Source organism: Bos indicus, chromosome 3, assembly GCF_029378745.1.
Source record: "Bos indicus isolate NIAB-ARS_2022 breed Sahiwal x Tharparkar chromosome 3, NIAB-ARS_B.indTharparkar_mat_pri_1.0, whole genome shotgun sequence".
Taxonomy (NCBI): domain Eukaryota; kingdom Metazoa; phylum Chordata; class Mammalia; order Artiodactyla; family Bovidae; genus Bos; species Bos indicus.
This window is the reverse complement of record NC_091762.1, coordinates 75034657-75062491: the sequence shown is the minus strand read 5'-3', so window position 1 is coordinate 75062491 and position 27835 is coordinate 75034657. Positions and strand designations below refer to the sequence as shown.

The 27835-nt window shown below is 37.7% G+C and overlaps 1 protein-coding gene across 2 annotated transcripts; it reads left to right on the top strand.

The window, feature by feature from the left end:
• The first annotated feature begins 116 nt into the window (after nucleotides 1-116).
• On the top strand, nucleotides 117-27226 carry CTH (cystathionine gamma-lyase). Of its 2 annotated transcripts, XM_070786324.1 has the most exons (12): nucleotides 118-457; nucleotides 4313-4394; nucleotides 6136-6231; nucleotides 9290-9399; nucleotides 11814-11945; nucleotides 14894-14951; nucleotides 15408-15485; nucleotides 16582-16734; nucleotides 21205-21326; nucleotides 22625-22677; nucleotides 26237-26375; nucleotides 26659-27226. In XM_070786324.1, the coding sequence occupies exons 1-12, from the start codon at nucleotides 290-292 to the stop codon at nucleotides 26683-26685; spliced, it is 1218 nt and encodes a 405-aa protein (XP_070642425.1). In that variant the 5' UTR covers nucleotides 118-289; the 3' UTR covers nucleotides 26686-27226. The 2 variants fall into 2 exon arrangements, with proteins under 2 accessions (XP_070642426.1, XP_070642425.1); XM_070786325.1 differs by lacking the exons at nucleotides 26237-26375; nucleotides 26659-27226 and adding an exon at nucleotides 23484-24219 and having other exon boundaries at nucleotides 117-457.
• Nucleotides 27227-27835: the final 609 nt, after the last annotated feature.

Genomic DNA, 27835 nt, shown 5'->3' with positions numbered 1-27835 from the left:
CCAGGCTACGCCTCTGCTGCCAGCCAATGAGAATCGGGGGCCGCTTTGGAACCTGCGCTCATTGGGTCGTGCTGGCTCCGCCCCAGGGTGAAGCAACGCTACCGGCCGGTTAATAAACTCCCAGCTACGGAGGGGTAGGGTTCGGCTCTTGTGCACTCGCTGCTGGTTCCCCTTGAGTACCTTTACCTCCCATTCACCTGATTCTTCCGTCTTTTTCAAGTCCTGACGCATCAGTTTCATAGTTTTATCTTCTTCGCTCTTTTACTCTTTCCTTTCTTCGCAGCTCAGCATGCAGGAAAAAGAAGCCTCCCCACACGGATTCCTGCCTAGGTTCCAGCATTTCGCTACGCAGGCCATCCACGTGGGCCAAGAACCGGAGCAATGGACCTCCCAAGCTGTAGTGCCCCCTATCTCGCTGTCCACCACGTTCAAGCAAGGGGCTCCTGGCCAGCACTCGGTGAGCTGGGTCTGTCTGGGGCGGTCCAGTGTTGGGCGGTAAAAGAGAGATGGCTTATAAATTAAGAAGCACGCAAGTAATTTGTAAGGTGTAATTTGTGTATTATCATGAAGAATGTTTACTGTAAGGATACCTGTAAACCTCCTTGTAATAAAGCTTTGTATTGGATGGTTCAGTGATCATATTTCTTTTGATAAGCAGGACTAGAGGGAACAGTTTGTCTAACTTGCTGTATAGATTTGGACTGATATTCATGTGATTAGGGCAGATTTGCACGTCAAAATTATCATAACTTCCTTGAGTTACCGTAAGCAACAAAAATTATAAAGATATAGTAAGAAGTCAACTTAAAAAACTAAGTCATAACTCACCTGGCATCAAGATCCTTCCCAATAGCTATTAATTCCCAGTATTATTCCAATAGTTATTATAGATATTGAGTACTGCTTGTATGCCAGATATCAGTACATACCTACATTATATCATATGTATTACATATATTACCTCAGATAAGCCTTACAGCAATTCTATTCTGAACTCAGTTCTCATTTGTCTCGTGAAAAACCTGAGGTTTAGGGATGTTAAGCGTCTATTGCAAAGGCCATTGTAATGGAGCTGGGATTCATTCTTGCTCTAGAGCACCACCCACTCTTGGGCTTTAATCCACACTGTGCTGTACACTCTTGCCTGGAGAATCCCAGGGATGGGGGAGCTTGGTGGGCTGCCGTCTATGGGGTCACACAGAATCAGACACAACTGAAGCGACTTAGCAGCAGCAGCAGCAGCAGTGCTGTACTAACAGTTATGTTAGCAACAATCTAACCCATTGCATCAGTGTGACTTAGTGATTAAGAGCATAAATCATGTAGTCAGAGGCCCTAGGTTTGAATTCTAACAGCACCTCTTCTGAACTGGGCAATCTTGAGGAAGTAATTTAACTTATCTACTTACTTATAAATAATTTAACTTATCCTGTGTAAATAAATGTTTTAATAATAGAACCTGCCATGTAAGTTGTTGATATGTAAGTTAAGCTATATGGTATGATACATTATAATTGCTTAGTAGTTTTGCAGTGTTCACATGTACATTTTTTCCATTTGATCCTTAACAACCAGATTAGAGCGCAGGACAAGTATTGTATATTTTTTAATAGAAAAGGAACCTACCCAGAGTCATAGATGAGAAAGCTCTCTGTGTTAATCATATAGCTTTTTCTTCTTCTGTAGAGTACTTGATGGATCTTGTAGTATTTAAAAGTTGCTGAGGTCCAAAAGAAATTACCATTGGTCCTTGAACAACAGGGGTTTGAACTGTGTGGGTCCACATATACATTGTTTTTTTTTCAATTGTAACTACTACAGTGCTGCACAACCTGTGGTTGGTTGAATCTGGGGATGCAGAAGCACAGATATGTAGGAACCTCAGATATGGAGGGCAGACTATAAGTTGTACATGGATTTTCCACTGAGCAGAGGGTTGGCACCTTAACTCTTGAGTTGTTCAGTGTCAAGTGTAACTAAATAAACTTTGTAATCTAAAACCTTGATTGTATCAATACTTCAAACACCTCTTTAGTGTGTTATATAAGTTGAGGAAATTCTTTTAGACATGGCCCTTTGTTTTGTGATGTGGAGTTCTGTTTAGGGTACTTTGAGCTATTGTAACTTGTAATCAAAATGTGTACACCATCTGTCTTTTAAGTTCCTTCCCAGTGTAAGCATTCATGAATGTGTAGCTCCCCAAGCTTTAATATTTAATGCAAAAGTTAATAATTTAGCTATGATATTAATAATTAAATGTTTTCAGAGAGTCAACCAGGTGATAAAATCCACAAACTCCTCTTTTTTTTTTTTCCACCATGCCTTGCTGCTTGTGGGATCTTATTAATAGTTCCCCAACCAGGGACCAAACCTGTACTCTCTGCAGTGGAAGCAGGGAGTCTTAACCACTGAAACACCAGGGAAGTCCCCCCAAACTCCCCTTACTGTCTTTAATATATCAGTTAAGAGCACTAAAGAGAACTCAAGGAACTGAAATGAGAAGCATCTAATTCTTCAGTTCCATTTGGAAAACCATTGAATGAGTGATAGTGTGGGAAGTTTTGCTTCTTTTCTCTCCACAAAGTTAAATCTCTGCCATGAATATTTAGGAAGACATGGGCTACCTTTCCATGGCAGTAGCCACATGATTCCAAACAGTTTTTTTGCATCTGGAGTACAGCTGCAGGTCGAATCAAGGAGGCGATGGTGGAGAGTGATGAGGATCTCCTGGAGCCCTATAAAATATGTCTGCTCAGTTTGTCAAAAACATGGCAACAAACCTTAAATAAATAAACTACAGATTTTATATATATATATATATATATTTATATGTATGAAGCATATACCTTTATGTAATATATGTGTTTTTGTTGGGAAGATCCTCAGGAGGAGAGTATGGCAAACCACTCCAGTATTCTTGCCTGGAAAACCCCTGTGGACAAAGGAGCCTGGCGGGCTACAGTCTATAGGATCACAAAGAGTTGGGCATGACTGAAGTGACTTAGCACACATGCACGCATATGTGTGTGTAATTAGTACTGGGAGCTCCTGAATCAGAACCAGGTGTAAAAAGTGGTTATGCTTTGTTATGTGCTGTATGAAGCAGGAGGAGAAAAGTATGTATAGGATTTTTAGTCAGTGTTTAAATCCTGGTTTTGAATTCCGGCTCTGACATACCTGGTAACATTTGGCTTTAGTTTCTTCAGAGCAGGTTGTGAGGATTAAATAAAATGACTGGATGTAGACAGAGACTGACAAATACTATATGATATCACTTACATGTGAAAGCTAAAAAATAAAACTAACTAGTTACTATAGCAACAACATGAAAAAATCCATACTCACAGATATAGAGAACCTTGTGGTTACCAGTGGGGAGAGAGAAAGGATAGGGGGAAGTTAGGGCAGGAGATTAAGAGGTTAAATACTAAGATATGAAATAAATAAGCTATAAGAATACATAGTACCAACATGGGGAATATAGTCAATATTTTACAATGACTATAAATGGAATATAACCTTTAAAAATTGTGAGTCACTATGTTGTACACCTGAAACAAGGTAATATTGTACATCAACTACACCTCAATAAAAATAAATCAAATAAAATGACTGGGTGACTTCAGCTAGTATAGTACCATATGTGTAAAAGGAATATAATGCAAATTTTAAAAAAGGATTGTGTAGAGCTGTTTTGCTGAGAATGACTCCCTTTTCTGAGTCACTTTTGTAGAACTAAGACCTGAACTTCAGGCATTTGTAAGCATATCTTCCTGCTGGATGCTAAACAGAACTTGCATCACTTATTTTTTAGGAAATGACATGCAGGTTAGAAATAGGTTTACTTTGTTGATTCAGGTGATTCCTGTTTCCTAATACCCCTAGATTAATGGGTAGAGATGAGTCTAACATAATAATAATGCTAATAATAAGAACTACCATTTATCCCAGTGGTTAGCACATGCCAGGCATCATGCAAAGAAGTTATTATACATTATCTCATTTTATCTTAATGTCAATTTTATGAACTAGATACCTGCATTTTATTCCCATTTTACAGGTCTAGAGATTGATTCTGGAACATATTAAGTAACTTATCTATTGGCATATAGCTCCTAAGTGGCAGACACAGAATTCTAATCCAGTTTGGCTGACATACTACTCATTCTTGTGTCTAATGGCAAGACACGTCATAGATAAACAACAGAAACTCCTTATGGTAGGATGCCCCTGTAGTTGTGGAGATGTCCGTGTTAAGACTCTGATAATAAATTTAAATCTCTTAGGGTGAACTCTGACTTCTTTCCTTCAGGGTTTTGAGTATAGCCGTTCTGGAAATCCCACCCGGAATTGCTTGGAAAAAGCAGTGGCGGCGCTGGATGGGGCTAAGTACAGTAAGTGATTTTCGTTTCAAAGTTTGTAAAATCTAGAATTCATTCTTACTTGTATAGAGAAAATCATAAAGGCACGAAATGTAGAATTGGAAAGAAATAAGGAAATCAGCTAGTTCAAAACTCTTATTTTTCTAAGACATTGAATTGTTTGCCCTGGTTGCACCGTGGACTTCATATGTATATGTGTAGCTATAAAGTGAAAGTAAATCTGAATAGAGGCAAAATGGCAGAATGTGTCACTTAGTATTCATGTAAATTTACTCTTCACTTGGAGCTGTCAATATAAATAGATACAAATTAACCAAGTTTTACAACACCATGCATGAGAACATAAACTTTTTAATGCTCTGGTTCATTCACCTGCCATTGTGTGTGTGTGTGTGTGTTTTTTTAAAGCAGAGGGCTACTTTTTCAATATAAAAATCTCTTACAAGTTAATGAGAAGGCAACCAATATAGATATTAACACAGGATTTGAATAGTCATTCCATAGGAAAAAAGTATAAATGGCTTTTAAAATTATGAGAAATTTATGAGTAAGTTCTAGGGAATCTAGAACTGCTGCTACTGGGGCCCGAGAATAGGACCAAGGAACATTTGCAATAGCCAGGTGTCCTTGATACTATGCTTTCAGAGATTACGAATTAACTCCTCAGATCTAGTATTCTTTCCGTGAATAGAATGAATGGCTGTTAAATCATCTTTGTATTTTTTATACAAATGATACTAAATGAGGGCAGAATAATGAGTTAGAAAATAAGAGTCTTAGGAGTTTTCTCACAGCAAGAGTGTAAGAATTAGAAATATTAACATGAGTTGTTGGGGTTTCTTTTTTTTTAGATGAGAGAATGTTTTAAACACCAAATTTCTGAAATTTAATACTGTATGGGGAACATTTCCCACAGAGGGTATAAAAGCTGAGGGTTCATATGCTAGACACTCTACAGGTGGGCTGCAGAAAACATGGTTGTTTTGAATTGGATTTCAAGGTTAGCTTTCTATATGAATTCGTGGGTGGACTGTGAATCTGCCTGGTAGAAAATTGCAATGCCAACCTCAACTTTTCTGAGAAAATTTTGAAATAATTACATTTTTCAAGTTAATTGGATATCCCATCTATCAGTCACAGGTGATTTTTTATCATCAAGGTGATATATTGATATTTTATAGGATGTTTTCCTTTACAGGGTCTAATGTACAGTGCCAGTTTTTTTTTTATTGTTCAACTTCACTATTTCTGTTCAATATGTGATTCCAGATCACATATGTTTAGAAGAGAATCCACATTAAAACATTTTTTTAAGTAAAATTTAAATTTATCAGACACATCTCAGGTATGATTTTGAATTTTGTTAAAATGTTTGCTCAATTGAATATCATATAGTTAATGGATGAATCGTATCTTAGCTCTCTTCCTAAAATTTGAAATTTCTTTAGAGTTTGATATTTTTAAACTGTAATTTAATTGGCAATTGATCTTTTGACTAAGAATTTTGTAAACAATTATTTCTTTGAAGCTTTTCATAGAGATGTTGCTATAACCAAAGCAGAATTAAGTATTTTTTGTTTTTGAAATAGAAAGGAGGGTTTTGTAATGGTATTAATCAGGGGATTTCTGATGACTCAGTAGTGATGGTTGTCCTTTAGTCAGCAGAGAGAGGGATTTAAAGTAATGCAAATAAATACTGTAGGTGTTTTTTAACCTGGCATTTTGGCTTACTCTAGCTTGGTTTTTATTTTAGGTTTGGCCTTTGCTTCAGGTTTAGCAGCCACTGTGACCATTACCCATCTCTTAAAAGCAGGAGACCAGATTATTTGTATGGATGATGTGTATGGAGGTAGGTGACCTATCTCATTCATGCTGTTTCAGCTGTTATTTTAAAGACAATAAAATGGTTCCTGAATTATATTAACATTGCTACTTGGATTATTGATTATCTTTTCAAAATATGATGAACACCTCCATGCTACTCCACACTTGGTAAAGGAGGAGCAGAAACACCTGGGGTCTACACTCTAGAACTGCTTATAAAACTGATTGTTTAATAACAATTTTATTTAAGCTGCCACATGCATGCTCAGTCACTAAATAATGTCCAACTCTTTATAATCCCATGGACTGTAGCCTGCCAGACTCCTCTGTCCATGGGATTCTCCAGGCAATAATACTGGAGTGGGTTGCCATTTTTTCCTCCAGAGAATCTTCCTTACCCAGAGATCAAACCCACATCTTTTGTATCACCTGCATTGGCAGGTGGGTTCTTACTGCCCTCCACCTGGGAATCCCATTTAAGCTGCTGGGATGACCTATTTGAGACATACTCTGCTCTAGAGAAGATAGTATTTAGAGAGATAGTGTTCTACATAATTTAAAATTTTTCCTGCAGTGAAAATGTCTATAGTCCAGGTCATTCTCAAAGGGCTTAACTCTACCCAACTCTTAAGCACCATGCTCCTTAATTTTTTTTTTTTTAGGGACCCTTTTGAAAACCCATGAAAGCTATGGACCTTTTTCTCCAAAAAATGTGCTTAAGACTGTACTCAACATTTATCATTTTAATCTTAAGATCAAAGGGCCTTACTCTTTGTAGCCTATCTGTGTGGATACAAATTTAAGATCTTTTATTCCAAATTGTTTAAATGCTAGTTATATAAGGTGGTAAGTGGGAAGGTAAGGACTACTAGTTGCCCTTATCTTTAAGTAAAACTGATTTTTGTGTTCAAAACAACAGCAAAAAAAAATTTTTTTTTAATGTACATCAGTTCAGTTCAGTTGCTCAGTCGTGTCTGACTCTTTGCGACCCCATGAATCGCAGCATGCCAGGCCTACCTGTCCATCACCAACTCCCAGAGTTCACCCAAACTCATGTCCATCGAGTCAGTGATGCCATCCAGCCATCTCATCCTCTGTCATCCCCTTCTCCTCCTGCCCCCAATCCCTCCCAGCATCAGAGTCTTTTCCAATGAGTCAACTCTTCGCATGAGGTGGCCAAAGTACTGGAGTTTCAGCTTTAGCATCAGTCCTTCCAAAGAACACCCAGGGCTGATCTCCTTCAGAATGGACTGGTTGGATCTCCTTGCAGTCCAAGGGACTCTCAAGAGTCTTTTCCAACACCACAGTTCAAAAGCATCAATTCTTCGGCACTCAGCTTTCTTCACAGTCCAACTCTCACATCCATACATGACCACAGGAAAAACCATAGCCTTGACTAGACGGACCTTTGTTGGCAAAGTAATGTCTCTGCTTTTGAATATGCTATCTAGGTGGGTCATAACTTTCCTTCCAAGGAGTAAGCGTCTTTTAATTTCATGGCTGCAATCACCGTCTGCAGTGATTTTGGAGCCCCCCAAAATAAAGTCTGCCACTGTTTCCACTGTTTCCCCATCTATTTCCCATGAAGTGATGGGACCGGATGCCATGATCTTCGTTTTCTGAATGTTGAGCTTTAAGCCAACTTTTGGCTCTCCTCTTTCACTTTCATCAAGAGGCTTTTTAGTTTCTCTTCACTTTCTGCCATAAGGGTGGTGTCATCTGCATATCTGAGGTGACTGATATTTCTCCCAGCAATCTTGATTCCAGCTTGTACTTCTTCCAGCCCAGGGTTTCTCATGATGTACTCTGCATATATGTACATATATATTCCATGTGCATCCAGATAACTAAAAGATCACTTCTAGAATATTATCACTTTGTCTATCTCCTGTTTGAACAAGTTAAATCTGTAAGTTCTTTGAAGGAAGAGACTTACTCTTAATAATCATTTTATCCCTCTCAGAAATTTGTAAAAAGCTTTATATTTTATCATAGCTCCCTATGATAGTTTGATGAATTGAAATTACAGAAAAAATAAACCTTTAGATGCTATTATAATACACTATTAAAACATCTTGATAAACCTAGGTACAAAATCTGAAAATTGCTGTTGATTTTTTTTTTAAACAATTCTTTACATTCTTTTTCAATCTCACATTACCTAGGGTGAGTCTACCAAAGGTCTAGTGAGTCTTTGATGATAAAGTTCTTTCTTCCTTTTTTGGTTCACTGTCAATAATGGTAAATTTTTCTTTAATTTTGCATATATAAACCTTAAATCCAGATCAGTATTTATAAAATTAACTATTCTAAATTGAATGATTTATCTTCTTTCACTATAAAACTCTAGTTGTTTGGTTTACATGATCTCATTTTTCTTTTAAGGCTTTCAGAACCACATAACAAAAATATTGAGAAAGTACAAAGGATAATAACTAGTTCTTTTCTATTACCAAAGTATAATCGGTCTGAAAATTTACTTTGAACATTTCATTGATTTTGGTTCATTTATTTTAGATTTAAATACTAGGAAGGAATTGTTAGAAAAAGATATTGATGTTTTAGGGAGCATGCCACTTTATGTTTGAAGAGTAGAGACTGTTAAGAAACATTTTTTGCTTCATGCCACTTGATGTGGGTATCAAGTGTGTTTTATTTGACTCATACTTTTAGTTTAAAATTTAAGCCTTATTTTCTTTAGTGTGGCTTAAAGCCCTATATTCTTTAGGTGGTTCAGTGGTAAAGAATCCACCTGCCAATGCAGAAGATGCAGGTTCGATCCCCTGGTCAGGAAGATCCACTAGAGGAGAAAATGGCAACCCACTCCAATGTTCTTGCCTGGAAAATCCCATGAGCCTAGGAACCTGGAGGGCTGTAGTCCCTGAGGTCGCATGGACCCACCTGAGCAACTGAGTACATTCTTTAGCATACAAGAAGGTTCAAATAAAGTAGACTTGCTTTTGGTTGTTTCTTTATTGGTGATTGACACTTCCTCATATTTTTAAAGTGTTTATACTTTTAAGGAATGAATATTTCCAAATACAATGTTCTTTTTCATTTTATCTGATTCTCTTCTGCCTCAGGTACAAACAGGTACTTCAGGCAGGTGGCAACTGAATTTGGATTAAAGATTTCTTTTGTTGATTGTTCCAAACCCAAATTGCTAGAGGCAGCTATTACACCAGAAACCAAGGTAATTCAGTTTTCAGTTTGTTTTTCCTTGTGATTTTTAAATTTTCATCATTTCTGTTTACTTGAGGGCATAATTTAAATCTGAATAACCAATTTTCCTGGAAGCTATTCGAAGCCATCAAGATTAGGATAGGTCTGACTTCTGTTGGATACTGTAGCTTAATGATTAGGTACATGCATTCTGTAGTGGGATTCAAATTCTAATTCTATATCATAGTTGGTGTATTATCATGGGCAAATTATTTAATCAAAGTCTCATTTCTTTCATTTACTAAATAGGGGTAATTTTACCTGCTTTATTAAAAAGTAGTTGGGTGAATTAAATGAGATAAGGCATATGCTGTGCTTAGTTGCTCAGTTGTGTCCAATTCTTTGTGACTCCATGGACTGTAGCCCACAAGGATCCTTTGCCCATGGGGTTCTCCAGGCAAGAATACTGGAGTGGGTTGCCATGCCCTCCTCCAGAGATAATAAGGCATATGAAATCTTTATTATGGTACCCAATACATGATGACAGTTAAAAAATTTGTTAGCAAAAGCAGACAATTCTTAACTGCATTACCAAGCTAGTATTGGTAACAGAAGTCATCACAGAGTTTGGGTTATAGAAAGGAACCTTGTAAACTCCCAAATCCTAATAAGCATAGCGTTAAGGGTTCTGAAGGATACTTCAGCAAAATAATAGAAGCACAGAAGGGCCACAGGCGATCCTTAGCCTCCGTCCTGGGAAGGCTTGTATGCCACTGGAAGATGTTTTGTGCAGGAATGAATGGCATATGTGATATTCTTTCTTGGAACCTCATTGAAATTCTGCATGGGGAAAAGAAGGACCAGCATCTTTTATAAGTATCAGCCTTTTCCAACTTTTTGCTAATGATTAAAAGGTTTGTACTCAAGATTATGTTGCTGTGAATGCTAAAAAAGAGAAAAAAATTTTTTTCATACAAATTACTTTGAAATTAACTCCAGGGTGCTCTTTGAGTGATTAAGGTTGTTTTCAAAGGAACTTTTTTTTTTCTTCCTTGGGAGAAAAGATATTAAAATAGATGGTCTGAGTCTTTCTAAGGGAGGAAAGCAAATTGTGTGTATATTAATTCTTGTCAGCAGAACTTTATGTAGTGGTTCCTTACCAACTTGAATTAATACATTTTCCCCCCTGATATATCTGCCTCATCATTTAAAGTAGATTTTTAAAGTCTAGATAAAATCTACTTTGTATTTATTTACTTATTTTTATTTTAATTACTTTTTAAAATTATGAATGGGAATGATAAATTCTTACCCAGGAATAAATTTTTATAGGTTCTCAAATAATTATGCTCTTGTAGAATATGCATTATTTTAACTACCCTGTCTTTTCTATAGTAAAACTCTAAAATAGGATGAGTGTTAAGCCAGATCACTTGCTCATTTATATAGGCAATGAAGAAAGAATCATTAACCCTTTTTAAAAGAAAGCTGTAGATACTGTCAGGCTTCCCTGGTGGCTCAGACAGTAAAGAATCCGCCTGCAGTGCGGGAGACCTGAGTTCAATCCCTGGATTGGGAAGATCCCCTCGAGGAGGGCATGGCAACCCATTCCAGTATTCTTGCCAGGAGAATTCCCATGGACAGAGGAGCCTGGCGGGCTACAGTCCATGGGGTCGCCAAGTGTTGGACACGACTGAGCAACGAAGCAAAGCAAAGCACAGTAGATAATGTCAATCAAAATAGTAGCAGCTTGTTTAACAAATAGAATTCTGTTCTTTGGTCTTTTCAATAACTATCAAACATACATGATGTGGGGATTGTGCTAGGTTTTGGATAGACAGATAGTATGATACCATCTCTTAAGTGAGCTCTGGCCGGGTTTTTTGTTGTGTATGTGTCACTTCTCTTCCTCACTCCAAAACCCGTGCTCTTCTTTAGGTTCTGCAGACTTATTTTGTAGTTTCTAGTGCATCTGACATTATTTAAGTTACTAGTCATAATATTTTTGGTATCAAATAGTTCTCTTTACTGAAAATTCCAGAATGTAATCTTACACAATCTTTTGTTTATCTTTGAGAGCAAAATTCCCTGACTTTGGAGTATGTCTTTGGAATTCATCCTCTTTTTAATGGAAAATAATTATAGTGATTAACTTGAGTGTTCTTCTGCTTATATGTACATTATCTCATTTGATCCTTATGACTACTGTATAAAGTAAATGATATCAACCTTATTGTACCGATGAAAAATTGGGAGAACATAGAGGGTTAGTTACTTAGCTGTGATGACCTCTCAGAAATTCATGGGGCTAGGATTCAGATTCAGACCTTTAAACTTCATTCTCCATGGTCTTCCCGTGTAGCCTCCCAGATGGTTACAGTGCATGAGATATATGTTTGTCTAGTGTATTTTTACAAACTATTGTCATTTACTGAATTGTTTTAGCTTGTTTGGATTGAAACCCCCACAAACCCTAGCTTGAAGATGATTGACATTGAAGCCTGCGCACATACGGTCCATAAACATGGAGACATCATTTTGGTTGTGGATAACACTTTTATGTCAGCATATTTCCAGGTAAATGAAAGTAATAGTTTTAGCATAATTGGTAGACTATACAGGTACTTGTAATTAGGAGAGGAAGGACTTGTTTACATTAAGTTACATGAAACCTAATCACAATTATTGATTAGACAAAGAATGAAATTGGATCTTTCCTACCATGAGTTAATATTTTTTCAACCCTAGGCTAGTATATTGTATGGGACTTTGTGTTTTTTAAATATTATCTTCATTAAAGCTTTTAGGTTCTCTGTAAACTCTCTGAAGACCTGCTCTTATTATATGATTGTATATGTCAGTGCCTTACACATAGTAGGGACTTCAATGTTTATGTGTTGGTTCTAAGTCAGTTTTGTGTGTATATATATACATACATGTCATTATAAGTCCTGCAGATGTCCATCGTGTACGGAAACGTCACTGAGTATAGCTTTTCTTTTCCTTTTATTTGCAAGGCTAGCCAGATAAAAACACATCTTATTTCTCCATTTCCCTTCCTTCTTTCTAGTTTGTCTTCTCTTCATGTTTCATAGACCATTCCTTCTGTATCTTTACCTGACTTGTATCCTAAATTCGTATTCTATGTATCACCTTGTATCTGTGCAGCTCCTTTATCATTCTCCTTTTAAACTCTTTTCCTGCTTATTCCTTTTCATACATCTCTTCCCAACTCAAACCCTCCCATCCATCCTCAATCCCTTTATTTTTAACCTTGTACTTTTTCCTTTCTGTTTTGCTCCTTTTGGTAGGTCATCTTGGGAATCTTTCTATAATTGCCTAGTAGTCTGCCATTTCCCCACATGTTCTACCTCTCTTTCCCTGAGTAACTTAACTGTTTCCTTTTCTTATTAGGAGTTACCATCTCCCTGCTCTTTACTTTCTGTCTGTACCTTGTGGTCATTCTTATTGCACTTCCTGTAGTTCACCTGTATTCTGTAGAGTTCCTAAAAGCCCAGCTCATTTTCTTCAGCTCTTCAATTAGGCTGATGTTCACAAGCTAAAACAGTTTACATTCCCTTCTTCTGTTATCGGTCCCTGAAGTTGGCCCAGGCTGCTGCCTCCATGTGAGGGACTGACTCCCTGGGAGTTTGCACAAAGCTGTTTTCACCTTAGTCCGTTTTATTCAGAAGGCACTACTGTGTTTCATCTTTCTTTTCTGAAAACACATTTCCTGGTTACATTGTATTCAGATGGTTTCATGTGCCATCTGTCTACCTTTGGCTTGTGATACAACTTCAGCTGACTCTTAGCTCAAGTAAAGCAGTCCGTTTCCAAGTAAAAATCTCCTGGCATCATCTGTTTGTCCCAAGTGATTTTCACTCTGGGTGTTTTTATACCTGCTCCTTATTCCATCTACCACTTGGAGTAGGGCAGTTAATACAGCAGAGGATTGCTCTGTCTGAGTCATCATAAGTTCTGTATATTCTCAAAGAGATTGCATGAATTGTTTTAGCTTGAGCCTGCCCAGGTTACTCATCAGGCCTGGCCCTTTTTCTCATATTACTGTCACTAAAATAGGTCCAGTTTTTCCACTTTTCTGAAGCCCACATCATATTCCATTTGCCAGGAATTGCAATTTTCAATCTGGATTCATTCCAGTTGAATTAATCAGAATCACGTTGTCCCTAGGCAACCACATGCATTGGTTCTACAAAGCAAATCTGAAAAGATCCTCTCTTTGTTTTACCCTCATGAAAACTGGGTATGTTCTTTCTTTTCCTGCCTTTTGTCTTCTTGATCTTCTGCAAGTCTCACAAAAGGCAAAATGGACATACCAGCATAAAGTTTCAGAGTAGAATCTCTGGATTCTAGTTGTCTGAGTTCTGACTCTACCAGTTTTTAAAATCTGAGTGATCTATTTTATTTTTCTCAGTTCCTTTTCCTTGTCTGTACAATTAGAGCCATAAACATACTGATTTTACTGAGTTGAAGTATTTTTGAACACTGCTTCACTAAGTTATGTGAACTATTTAACATGATTTTTGGAGCATAATGAGATCAACAGATGTTAGTTACAGGCTTTTATTTTTCATTTTGACCATAGGGTTTACAGAATGTTGGCACTGGAACAGTCTTCACACATTGTCTAATTTGACCCATCACTTTAGAGATGAGTAAACACATATGTACAGAGTGCTTTGAGCAATGCTTTACTTAAAATGTCCTATTTTTGAGAACTTACATGAAAAGTCCCCCAGCCTCCAAATGGTGAGGTTAAACACACACACACACACACACACCTGCACATACACACACTTTATTTTAAAGAAATTTTAAATGAAAAGATGTTGATATTATATTGTTTAGTGAATAAGTTGGTTATTAATTTTCACTGTAAATAAAGACATCTAAGACTAAAGAACTACTTTGCAGGAAAATTGGGTGAGGGAAACCAATCTAAACACATTTCTGTACAAGTGATTTTACACTTGACAAAACTAGAATAATAAAAGAGTAATTAAGAGTCAAGATCGTGACAAATAAAATGAATAACCATAGCATACACTAAGGTTTTAATGATTAAAAACCTAAGCAAATTAGTTTTCCATTTACTTGACATAACAATTGCTAAGTGTTTGTGTCAACCATTCTGTGTATTTACTGAGTCATAAAATGCCAGCATGTCTTCTGTAGGTAATAAATTTAGGGGTTAGTCAGCAATTGCTCTAAAGAAACAAGTTCAGAAGGCCTGTTGACCTGTGTTATCTGCTATTTCCAGAAAACGTCTGCCTTTGGATTGAATAATGAATCCAATACTTTTGTAGTTTTATTTGGTGTGAGGGAGGAAAGGGAAAGATGATATCAAGGGAAAGGTAAATAGAGGTCCTGGAAAATTTTAAGATGTACGTATTTTTGAAAAATTAAAATAGGGGTGGAATTTACAATAGTAAATAGGTAAGTAATGCAGGATATTTTCAAGTGATTTCCCATTTAAAATAAAAACCTTTTTTTATTCCTTTTAGCGGCCTTTGTCTCTGGGAGCTGATATTTGTATGTATTCAGCAACAAAATACATGAATGGTAAGACATGCATAGTCTAGACTTCATTCTTTTCCATGGATAGATGATAATAGCATAGGGCTTTATCCTTTTATCCTTTTTCTTCTACTATTATACAGATTTTCTCTGACACAGGTAGAAAGTTAGAGAATTATCCTTTGATTAAATATAGGACTTCATTTATAGCAGACAAAACTATGCTCATGATACATCAGCAAAGGATTAAAATTTACTGTAAAAGATTTTATCCTGCTGACAGCTTACAAAGAAACACTTATATTTTATAGGATTTTAATTTTATTGTTTTAGATATAGCCTTTGCTACTACCAAACTGAGTAAAGTATATTTAAACTTATTCTATAAGGCTTTTCCCCAGAGATTTTTTTCAAGTCAAAGTCTAATTTTAGAAATTATAAGCTGAGGAATAATGTTTATACATTGTTTTTTAACTTAAAGCTTTTTGGTTTTGTTTTTAGGCCACAGTGATGTTGTAATGGGCTTAGTGTCACTGAATTCTGAGAGCCTTCATGATAGGCTCCGTTTCTTGCAAAATTGTAAGTATTAAAAAGCCTGAATTTCCCCTTGTGCTCTCAAAGTGACTACATTAGATATTGTATTTCCACTAAGTGTTGTGAAGTGATAGCATTCCACTAATTTACAAAGAAATGGGGACTAGAAGGAAAATTCTGGTTTTTTTAGAGGAAAGAAAAATTGAGTTATAAAAATACTATTTATTATAGCATAATAGAGCTTTACAGCATGGCCAAGGGATGTTTTCTTATTTTTCAAATCCATGTCAACTTTGATCACAATTTGTTAAAGCCCAAGTGAATTTTTAGTTTTAAGACAATGGATTTTTTTTTTTAAACATTTGGAATGATGGCTTTCTTATACTATACCTTTTATATCTGGAATGATATCTAATTTTAAATGGTACTTAAGATATAAACTTGTATTTTTCAACAGATATCTAAATATCAGTTTTCTGTTTAGATTGTTTACTATCTCAGGTGTCCATAAGGGTTTATTGAAAAATACTCGATTTTAACCAATGTGATTTGACAGAGATCAGTATAATTAGGAATAAAAATCCCCTTCTAGGGAAAAAATGTTAGAGCAACAAAAGCGGGCACTGATGATGGAAACCAGAATTTATTGTGTGCTAAGTTCCTTTCATTTATAAAAAGAAGGAATGATTATATCCTGGAGGCCTAGGAAACCACAGGCTGCTTTAGACAGAAGCTAAATATTAGTAGAATGTTGGTAGAACACCCAGGAATAATAGAAGCTGAACTGCTATTTTTTCTGTGTGCTTTAATACTCTTTCAAAGAAATACAAGATTAAGCTATGTGCAGTGTGTCCTTTTATTAAAATCATGGAAAGGACTATTGATGTTCATATTTGAAAAATTTATGTGATTGTGTTTGTACTTTGTTTTTAGGATATTCATTTCCCTTCTCATTTTAAAGCCCATTTCTCTAAGCATGTTTTATGCCTTCTTCCTTGATATATTAATTTTTCCCACTAAAATTCAAATATTGGGCTTTGTTGTTAGCTTCCCATAGTCACTATGATAAAAAAGAGTGGTGAGAGGCTTTTCTGGGTCTGTCTTCACCTTCAAACTAACCCAGGACATATTCGTTTTGTAGCTCTTGGAGCAGTTCCATCTCCTATTGACTGTTACCTCTGCAATCGGGGTCTGAAGACTCTACAAGTCCGCATGGAGAAGCATTTCGAAAACGGAATGGCAGTTGCTCAGTTTTTGGAGTCGAATCCTCAGGTGGAAAAGGTTATTTATCCTGGTATGTTAATCTGCTTTCTAAGCACATGTGGTTACTCTAGGATTTTACATGTTATCCCTTGCATTCTGTTTATGTAGCATTTGTAAGTTAGGTGCTTTCATGTATTTTTTTGTTGTTGTTGTCCACTTATCATTGAGTGCTGCTGTATGTGGGTCTGATGGTAAAGAAGATAGATGTGCTCTTTAGCCTAGAGTTGTCTAATAGTCTAGTGGATGCCTGGACTCTGCTTGAAGAGTTGGACCTGACTTAGTGATTGAACAACATTCCAGAATTATAACCTTGTACTTTCCAGTTGATTTGCTTACAATCTTATCAGTCTGCTGTTCTGTACTAGCTCTAACTTTTATCTGATATACATTGAGACTTTATACTTATCAAGTTAAAACTTGATGACAAAATTCCCCTGAAATTCTCTTACCTTTTTTGGAATTCCTTCACTTCTCACAAATCTTTAAGTACTAATGTGAATTAGCAGACTTACATGTTCAGTTCAGTCGCTCAGTAGTGTCCGACTCTTTGCGACCCCATGAATCACAGCACACCAGCCTCCCTGTCCATCACCAACTCCTGGAGTTCACCCAGACTCACGTCCATCGAGTCAGTGATGCCATCCAGCCATCTCATCCTCTGTCGTCCCCTTCTCCTCCTGCCCCCAATCCGTCCCAGCATCAGAGACTTTTCCAATGAGTCAACTCTTCACATGAGGTGGCCAAAGAACTGGAGTTTCAGCTTTAGCATCATTCCTTCCAAAGGAATCCCAGGGCTGATCTCCTTCAGAATGGACTGGTTGGATCTCCTTGCAGTCCAAGGGACTCTCAAGAGTCTTCTCCAACATCACAGTTCAAAAGCATCAATTCTTCGGCACTCAGCTTTCTTCACAGTCCAACTCTCACATCCATACATGACCACAGGAAAAACCATAGCCTTGACTAAACAGACCTTTGTTGGCAAAGTAATGTCTCTGCTTTTGAATATGCTATCTAGGTTGGTCATAACTTTCCTTCCAAGGAGTAAGCGTCTTTTAATTTCATGGCTGCAGTCACCATCTGCAGTGATTTTGGAGCCCAAAAGATAAAGTCTGACACTGTTTCCCCATCTATTTCCCATAAAGTGATGGGACCGGATGCCATGATCTTCGTTTTCTGAATGTTGAACTTTAAGCCAACTTTTTCACTCTCCACTTTCACTTTCATCAAGAGGCTTTTGAGTTCCTCTTCCCTTTGTGCCATAAGGGTGGTATCATCAGCATATCTGAGGTGATTGATATTTCTCCCGGCAATCTTGATTCCAACTTGTGCTTCTTCCAGTCCAGCGTTTCTCATGATGTACTCTGCATGTAAGTTAAATCAGCAGGGTGACAATATACAGCCTTGATGTACTCCTTTTCCTATTTGGAACCAGTCTGTTGTTCCATGTCCAGTTCTAACTGTTGCTTCCTGACCTGCATACAAATTTCTCAAGAGGCAGATCAAGTGGTCTGGTATTCCAATCTCTTGAAGAATTTTCCACAGTTTATTGTGATCCACACAGTCAAAGGCTTTGACATAGTCAATAAAGCAGAAATAGATGCTTTTCTGGAACTCTCTTGCTTTTTCCATGATCTAGCAGATGTTGGCAATTTGATCTCTGGTTCCTCTGCCTTTTCTAAAAGCAGCTTGAACATCAGGAAGTTCATGGTTCACGTATTGCTGAAGCCTGGCTTGGAGAATTTTGAGCATTACTTTACTAGCGTGTGAGATGAGTACAATTGTGCGGTAGTTTGAGCATTCTTTGGCATTGCCTTTCTTTGGATTGGAATGAAAACTGACCTTTTCCAGTCCTGTGGCTACTGCTGAGTTTTCCAAATTTGCTGGCATATTGAGTGCAGCACTTTCACAGCATCATCTTTCAGGATTTGAAATATCTCAACTGGAATTCCATCACCTCCACTAGCTTTGTTTTTAGTGATGCTTTCTAAGGCCCACTTGACTTCACATTCCAGGATGTCTGGCTCTAAGTGAGTGATCACACCATCGTGATTATCTGGGTCATGAAGATCTTTTTTGTACAGTTCTTCTGTGTATTCTTGCCATCTCTTCTTAATATCTTCTGCTTCTGATAGGTCCATACCATTTCTGTCCTTCATCAAGCCCATCTTTGCATGAAATGTTCCTTTGGTATCTCTAATTTTCTTGAAGAGATCCCTAGTCTTTCCCATTCTGTTGTTTTCCTCTATTTCTTTGCATTGATTGCTGAAGAAGGCTTTCGTATCTCTCTTTGCTATTCTTTGGAACTCTGCATTCAGATGTTTATATCTTTCCTTTTCTCCTTTGCTTTTCACTTCTCTTATTTTCACAGCTATTTGTAAGGCCTCCCCAGACAGCCATTTTGCTTTTTTGCATTTCTTTTCCATGGGGATGGTCTTGATCCCTGTCTCCTGTACAATGTCACGAACCTCAGTCCATAGTTCATCAGGTACTCTATCTATCAGATCTAGGCCCTTAAATCTATTTCTCACTTCCACTGTATAATCATAAGGGATTTGATTTAGGTCATACCTGAATGGTCTAGTGGTTTTCCCTACTTTCTTCAATTGAAGTCTGAATTTGGCAATAAGGAGTTCATGGTTTGAGCCACAGTCAGCTCCCCATCTTGTTTTTGCTGACTGTATAGAGCTTCTCCATCTTTGGCTGCAAAGAACATAATCAATCTGATTTCGGTGTTGACCATCTGGTGATGTCCATATATAGAGTCTTCTCTTGTGTTGTTGGAAGAGGGTGTTTGTTATGACCAGTGCATTTTCTTGGCAAAACTCTGTTAGTCTTTGCCCTGCTTCATTCTGTATTGCAAGGCCAAATTTGCCTGTTACTCCAGGTGTTTCTTGATGTCCTACTTTTGCATTCCAGTCCCCTATAATGAAAAGGACATCTTTTTTGGATGTTAGTTCTAAAAGGGCTGGTAGGTCTTCATAGAACCGTTCAACTTCAGCTTCTTCAGCGTTACTGGTTGGGGCATAGACTTGGATTACTGTGATATTGAATGGTTTGCCTTGGAAACGAACAGAGATCATTCTGTCGTTTTTGAGATTGCATCCAAGTACTGCATTTTGGACTCTTTTGTTGACCATGATGGCCACTCCATTTCTTCTGAGGGATTCTTGCCCGCAGTAGTAGATAATAATGGTCATCTGAGTTAAATTCACCCATTCCAGTCCATTTCAGTTTGCTGATTCCTAGAATGTTGACATTCACTCTTGCCATCTCTTGTTTGACCACTTCCAATTTGCCTTGATTCATGGACCTGATATTCCAGGTTCCTATGCAATATTGCTCTTTACAGCATCGGACCTTGCTTCTATCACCAGTCACATCCACAACTGGGTATTGTTTTTGCTTTGGCTCCATCCCTTCATTCTTTCTGGAGTTATTTCTCCACTGATCTCCAGTAGCATATTGGGCACCTACTGACCTGGGGAGTTCCTCTTTCAGTATCCTATCATTTTGCCACTCTTTGAATTTATTTTACCAGACTTTTATATTGTGGTGGTCATAAGTAAATAGTTATTTTAAACCCTTTTGAGGTGTACATTCATACAGTCTTGGGTGTAAAGGAGAATTATGCTTGATCCCTGCCTTTAAGGCATTTAGGTAAGCCAAGGCAGAAATACAAATGAGACTAAATGCCCTAATATGTACACTAGGTAAAGAGCTGTTGACTGGTGTGTATTTGAATGGAGAGAGGGAGAAAAGTTTTGGACTGTGCCTTGAGGAAGTGGGTTAGCATTTGTTAAAAGTGCCTGGACAAGGCAATTCAGATTTCTTCAATAAATGTTTATCAACTGCAAACCATGGGCCAGGCGTTGCACTGGGATCTGGGATCCAATTATTAACAAAAGAAATAGCTTTCTCTTCATGGAGTTAGCCTAAAGCATAAGACAGATATTAAGTGAGAAATTACAGAGGATATAATTAACAGAGGGAAGGGGGCAGAGAGCGGGAGAATGTTCCAGGCTAAAGGGATAGCATGTGCAAAAGTCCCAAGATAAAAGAAGAGTTCAGTGCCGCTGGTGTAAAGAAAGCTGGCATGGCTAGAGCTAGGAGAGACTAGAAAAGATAGGTCAAAATGATGGCAGTTTGGTTTTCCCTTGTGGCTCCGCTGTAAAGAATCTGCCTGCAATGCGGGAGACCAGGCTTCGATCCCTGGGTTGGGAAGATCCCCTGGAGAAGGGAAAGGCTACCCACTCCAGTATTCTGGCCTGGAGAATTCCATGGACTGTACAGTCCATGGAGTTGCAAAGAGTTGGACATGACTGAACCACTTTCACAAGATAGACAGGGGCCAGAACAAGAGGTCAGATGTGAACATGGCATAAAGCCTGTTATTAGCCTTATTTGCAGTTGACTTAAACGAATAGTGATTTTTTGTTGTTGTTGTCCTGAAATTACATGTTTGACTCTGAAATGAGATATTCATTATACTTTATGACTACAGGGCTGCCTTCTCATCCTCAGCATGAGCTGGCCAAGCGTCAGTGCACAGGTTGCCCGGGGATGGTCACCTTTTATATCAAGGGCTCTCTTCAACATGCTGAAACTTTCCTCCAGAACTTAAAGGTAACTTTACAAAATCGTTTTTTAATTTATAGACATTAAGGCCTTCTTATAGCGTTATGGTCTTCATTACTTCTCACTTCCACCCAACTCAGATTAATGTGTTTGTATCTGCAGGTCACATCCACAAACCTCTTTGTCATGAAATGCATTGGGTTAGAAAATCACTTGAAGCAAGAGTGATGCAATAGCAGATAGAACATGTTCATTTTCTTAACTCTGCAGGGGCTTTCATCCATTTGAGAGAGACAGAATGTTCTAAGCCATTTGTTTTTAAATTTATAGTGAACTAACTGCCTTTTCAAATGAAATATTATGAAAAACCTCAGTACTGTGTCAGTGCACTGCTGAAAAACTGTACTGAAATCCAGCCTAGGAATGACTTCCCGAACCCTGTGCCTCTCAGGCTGTGTCTGCCTGGAGTGAGGGAAAGGTGGCCTTTGTCTAAAGTTCACAGAGGTAGGAGTCTCTCCAGAGCCCTGGGAGAGAGGCCTGTGTAACTCCATGCTTTGGGCTTACTTTGAGCGCATGCAGTCATGTATTTAAGACTCTGAGTTTTAAATGCTACAAATCTAAAGAAAAGAAAAGAATGCTGCCAGATTAGTCAAAGTCTTACTGGTTCTAAAATTTGTCCACTTCTAAAATCAGAGATATAGTAGCGTACATTTAATTGCGTACAGTTGTGAAAGTAACTTTTAACATGTTTGTAAAATTCTGTAACACACAGTAACACTAAATGCAACAACTGAGTTTTCCTTTCTACTCCAGGATGGGGTTAAATGGATATATTCATTTGATAAATGGTACATATTAGTGAGTAAGTTTGTATAACTTAAAAGATATTAAGAGATTTTTATATAAAGGGTAACCACAGAGCTGGGTCTCAAATGTAATAATTCTGAGGTTTGAGAGCTCATGTTAAGGTTTACTTTTATATGAGGTCAAATGAGGAAGGTATAGAAGATTCACTTTGATCAACTTTTAATGTTTTAAAAGTTAACATGCCATATGTCTAATTGGTGAGATCAATTGTTAATGGCCTCATTGTTATGGATTTTATTTTCATTTTTTCTCCAAGTTTTTATCCAGTTTGTAGTTTTTGTAATAATTATTTTGTAGTAATTATTCATAATTGCCACAATTTTCCATCTCGCATTGCAGGGTCATTGTATTAAAAACATTTATTTTTAGTTTTTTTTTTAGTATTTTTATTTTAGTGGAGAATCTAAATTTTTATATATATACATATATATATATATATATATATGTATATATATTTTATTTTATTTTTTTTGCCATAGTTATTTACTCTGGCTGAAAGCTTGGGAGGATACGAAAGTCTTGCTGAGCTTCCGTAAGTATATTTCTGTTTTTCTCAGTATTTTAAATTTGATTTCAGCCGTAATGATTGTTTGAGAAAGGAGTAGGATAAAATCAGTGATTGTTCAAGTTATTTAGCAATAAGGGCAGCATGGCATTGTCTAGTTGGAATGGACTCTTAACTCAGGAGAATGGCTGCTGCGGCTGCTGCTGCTAAGTTGCTTCAGTCGTGTCCGATTCTGTGCGACCCCATAGATAGCAGCCCACTAGGCTCCTCTGTCCCTGGGATTCTCCAGGCAAGAATATTGGAGTGGGTTGCCATTTCCTTCTCCAGTGCATGAAAGTGAAAAGTGAAAGTGAAGTCGCTCAGTCGTATCCGACTCTTCGCGACCCCATGGACTGCAGCCTACCAGGTTCCTCCGTCCATGGGATTTTCCAGGCAAGAGTACTGGAGTGGGTGCCATTGCCTTCTCCACAAGAGAATGCAGACCCTGTTAAAAATCTACCGGGATCAATAAGCTGTGTTTTCCCAAGTTTTGTTTTTTCCTCTGTTTGCCTGAAGAAGATTTCAGCAGTGGTTCTCTGACCTCTGAACCAGGGCTACTTATTTTACCCAATTCTGTCCTATAAGGGAGGTTGAAGACTGAACTAGAAGGGCTGATTTCAAAGCTCTCAGAGAATGTGTTTCTGATCAAATACCTCCACATTCTTATTTGTCAGAGGAGAGCCCTACTAGTTACCATCAGGTCCATTTATTTTCTTTTCTCTGAGGTAAAAGGCTCTATGAGATAAACCCCCAAATCTAACTTAGTATTCCTGGCCCTTCACTATCTAACCTAGCTAATTCATCGAATTTTATCAAAGCACCAGAGGATATTAAAACACAGAAACCCAAGATCCAGGAGTCCAGCAACTTATATTACAGACAAAGAAACAAAGATTCAGAAAGTTTTGCTGATTGATCAAATGTCACACAGAAATATGTTAGCAACTTCACTCTTGAGGCTTTGCATCAAAAACAGTGAGCAGGGAGGTGAGTTTCTATGACCATGTATTATAATTATTGCACGGATAAATCAATATCATTAGCTATTAATTTTCAGCTGTATTAGATGCATGGTATATTTCTATGTTTTAATTTTCATAAACATTTCTGAAATAACTATGTGTTGAGGAATGTCAAGGATGTCAGTCTTTATTTTGGGGGCTCCAAAATCACTGCAGATGGTGACTGCAGCCATGAAATTAAAAGACGCTTACTCCTTGGAAGGAAAGTTATGACCAACCTAGATAGCATATTGAAAAGCAGAGACATTACTTTGCCAACAAAGTCCCGTCTAGTCAAGGCTATGGTTTTTCCAGTGGTCATGTATGGATGTGAGAGTTGGACTGTGAAGAAAGCTGAGTGCCGAAGAATTGATGCTTTTGAACTGTGGTGTTGAAGAAGACTCTTGAGAGTCCTTTGGACTGCAAGGAGATCCAACCAGTCCATTCTAAAGGAGATCAGCCCTGGGTGTTCTTTGGAAGGACTGATGCTGAAGCTAAAACTCCAGTACTTTGGCCACCTCATGGGAAGAGTTGACTCATTGGAAAAGACTCTGATGCTGGGAGGGATTGGGGCAGGAGGAGAAGGGGATGGCAGAGGATGAGATGGCTGGATGGCATCACCGACTCGATTGACATGAGTTTGAGTGAACTCCGGGAGTTGGTGATGGACAGGGAGGCCTGGCGTGCTGCGATTCTTGGGGTCACAAAGAGTCGGACACGACTGAGCGACTGAACTGAACTGAACTGAAGAATGTAGGCACATTTCCTGTCCTGTTATAGTAGTTTACAGTTCATGGGGAGAGTCAGGCAATTTCATAATCTTAAAAAGATGATCCCCAAATAATGATTCAAACAATTAAGATAAGACAGAGAAGTTTTTGTTAGTCTTTTAGGAAGATGGCTGCTAGTAAGTCTGGATGCACAAGAGGGCACACTCAGCATATGAAATTGGTTTATTTTTTGTAGTAATACAGTGTGTATTAGTTTAAGACTCTCTTAAAAGTAGACCTCACCTGATTTATTTAGGGATTTGGTTTAAAGTTGCTTGGCCATTGGGCACTCCAGCTAGGCTGTAACCCCAATGCCAATGGAAGAATAAATTTAGGTCAGAGCTTGTCTGTTCTGTCCTCCTCATTTCAAGTCTCCCAACAATGCTGCAACCAGTGCAGCATTGCAATCAGCGAGAGAGAAGCAGAGCCAGCGGGTACTGGGTCGGTCTCTCAGCCTAACAACATGTGTTAGCTCAGTGGCCTTAGAAAACTCACTTATCCACTCTCCATTTCAGTTTCCTTGGTTGTAAAATGTTGGTAACACTGTACCAGATGAGGAAATTGACTTGAGGACTGGTAACTTACAAGTCCAACTCAGCCGGTATGTGGAGGGGCTGAGATTCATATACCTGTCTTTTGCTCCCAGAGGCCTAAGTTCTTGTTTCTGAGTATTCACTCTCTTTCAGGGAATTAGAAACCTAAAAAGGAAGAAATTTTTAGGAGGATGTTTGTGTGTAAAACTTCATTAGAGTGATAGAAGAGGATATTCATTTACTATGAGCATCACTTCCTTAGAGTCATAAAAGAGGTTATTCATTTAATATTCATTTACTAAGATTTTCTTTCCATGGGCCTAAAGTGGGTAGGAGACAGTGATTCCTTCTGCTGGATGTGGGGAGGGAGGGCTGGGCGTGGGGGCAGTGTACTCAAGTGCTCAATAAGACGGTGAGCCTTTCCTCCACGATACCTCAGCCCACAGAAATTCAGCCTCCACTGAGTTCCAGCAACCCTTGTTGTCCATACTTGTTTAACGTTCACCGTAGACTGTTCTGTTTTGTGAATCGTCAGTCTTTAGCTTCTGGTTTGTTACCTAGAGTAAAAATAATCTCTCCTTCTTCTTGGTTTCCCAGCTCTTACTGTAGTGCCTGACCCATAGTAGGTGCTCTACCCTTACACAGGTCAATGTTGACAGTGAGTTACTAGATGGTTTTAAACATCCTCTGAGGCCTCTGTGTCATGAACTGTGAGTTGAAGTTAATTCCTCGTGCTTAGTGATTGCTACTAGCAATCCTAGGTTGTTTTTTACCTGATCTGCCTCAGAAGGTCCAATTCTGGACTGATCCTTTGATCCAAACAGAATTAATTCTGACCAGCTGTTGGTCCAAGAGGCCTCTTATAAGTACAGCTGGATGGTCATGGGGTGTTGACTTCTGGCCAAGGCCTCATTCAGGTAGGTGTTAAAATTTACACACTGAAAGCTATGTCTTTCCCTCCTGTATGCGAGCACTTGACTGGCACTTTCAGTTTCTGATTGAGTATACCTCACTGATGGTATAAAAACAACAAAAAATCGTGGTTTTCATTTAAAAGCATGACTAGAAAAGATAATTTTCACAATTCCTCAATCTTTTGTTTACAAAACATTGCAGGTATATGTATGAAGGATTTGATATTTAGAATAGAAAAAAATTTGAAAATAATTGCAATTTATGAGACAGAAACATGCCTCCACTGCTACAATATAGTGATCAGAAATTTGCTCACTCTTTCTTCCAGGGCAATCATGACCCATGCATCAGTGCCTAAGAGTGACAGAGAAGTCCTTGGAATTAGTGACACACTTATTCGACTCTCAGTGGGCTTAGAGGATAAACAAGACCTACTGGATGATCTAGATCAAGCTTTGAAGGCAGCTGTGAGTTTTGTTTTAGTGTGTGTGTGTGTGTGTGTGTGTGTGCAGGCGTGTGTGTGCTTAATCTGGAGGGTGGTGGGGAAGCCACTCTGTTTATAGAGTGGCCTCGCTGTTCTCTGTAAAGGTTTTTCTTCTCTTATTACAATAGCATGTATAAATGTGCAGGGGAACTCAGTCCAAAGTGCAGATTTAAAAGAAGGTAGTTGTCAGAAAAGAATTCTTGGAGGAGGTGAAGGCTTTGCCTGGAGGTTTAATAATGTATTTTTCTTGTGCACCATTAATACAGAACCCTCCAAATGCAAGTTCCAACTAGCATCCCGGAATTGCTGTTGGTGACTGCTTCCTGAGACGATCAAATCTGAATAATTGAATGGACCATTAATGAGCCTCCACAGAATTTTCAAATGAAAATTTTAAGGCACCTCGTTACCTTTCACAGCTGTAATCTTCCTGGGATCATCCCTGTTAAAAAATTTCCTCTTTCCCTTATTGTAACTGACAGGTCAATTCTGTTCAGATCTTTTTATTAATTTTGATATACATGTGCCTCTGAAGGAGGTGAGATTTGTGATGCTATTGGGGATTGTATTCTTTTTTTCAAGTTTAAGATTTATATTGATTATGTTTACAATATAATGGTAATTCATTTTTGATGTTTTCTGAGGAATTTAAATTATTGAATAAATGTTCTTAAGTTAAGTGTGATTTTTGTATGTTGAAAATAGCACTCAAAGCAATGGTTTACACTTAATTATCATAAGCCAAAAATCAAATATCTGAAAAGTCTGTGAAATTCTACTGATATAAGGTTGTACTTACTATTTTTTTAAGAATAAATCTAATTACCACATGCATCCCATTGTGATATTTCTGTATTATATGGCATTAAATTATATTCCTTGGCCCTTTTAATTCCCAACTCTTAGAGATCTCAGACACTGAATTTATAAGTTTAATTGTGTAACAATCATGCTCAAATCTTAGTGTTTGCAGATTAGTTACAAAAAATTTGTATATGGTGAGTCAAAAGCCACGTTTATAGAGAAATATTACCCTTTTCTGAAAATTTTATCTGAAACAGTTAGTTTGTTGAGGCTAAAATAAGAAATACTTAAAATCTTTCATAGTTAGATGCATCATCAGGATGTTACTGTCAATAAGTCATAAGTCAGATAATTGGATTTTTAAAATTTTTTGTACTAAAGCCTTTCAGTCATGTTTGCTATCACCATTTGTTTAAGTAAAAAAAAAGAAAAAAAACCCAACAATTTATCATTGAGACTTCCCTGGAAGTCCAGTGATTAAGAGTCCATGCTTTCATTGCAGGGGCCATGGGGGTTCGATCCTTGGTTAGGGAACTGAGATTCTCACATGCCACAGAGCATAGTAAAAAAAAAAAAAAAAAAAAAATCCTGTTATTGAACCTGGAAATTCTGTCTCTGTAGGTAGCAGAATTTTGAGGC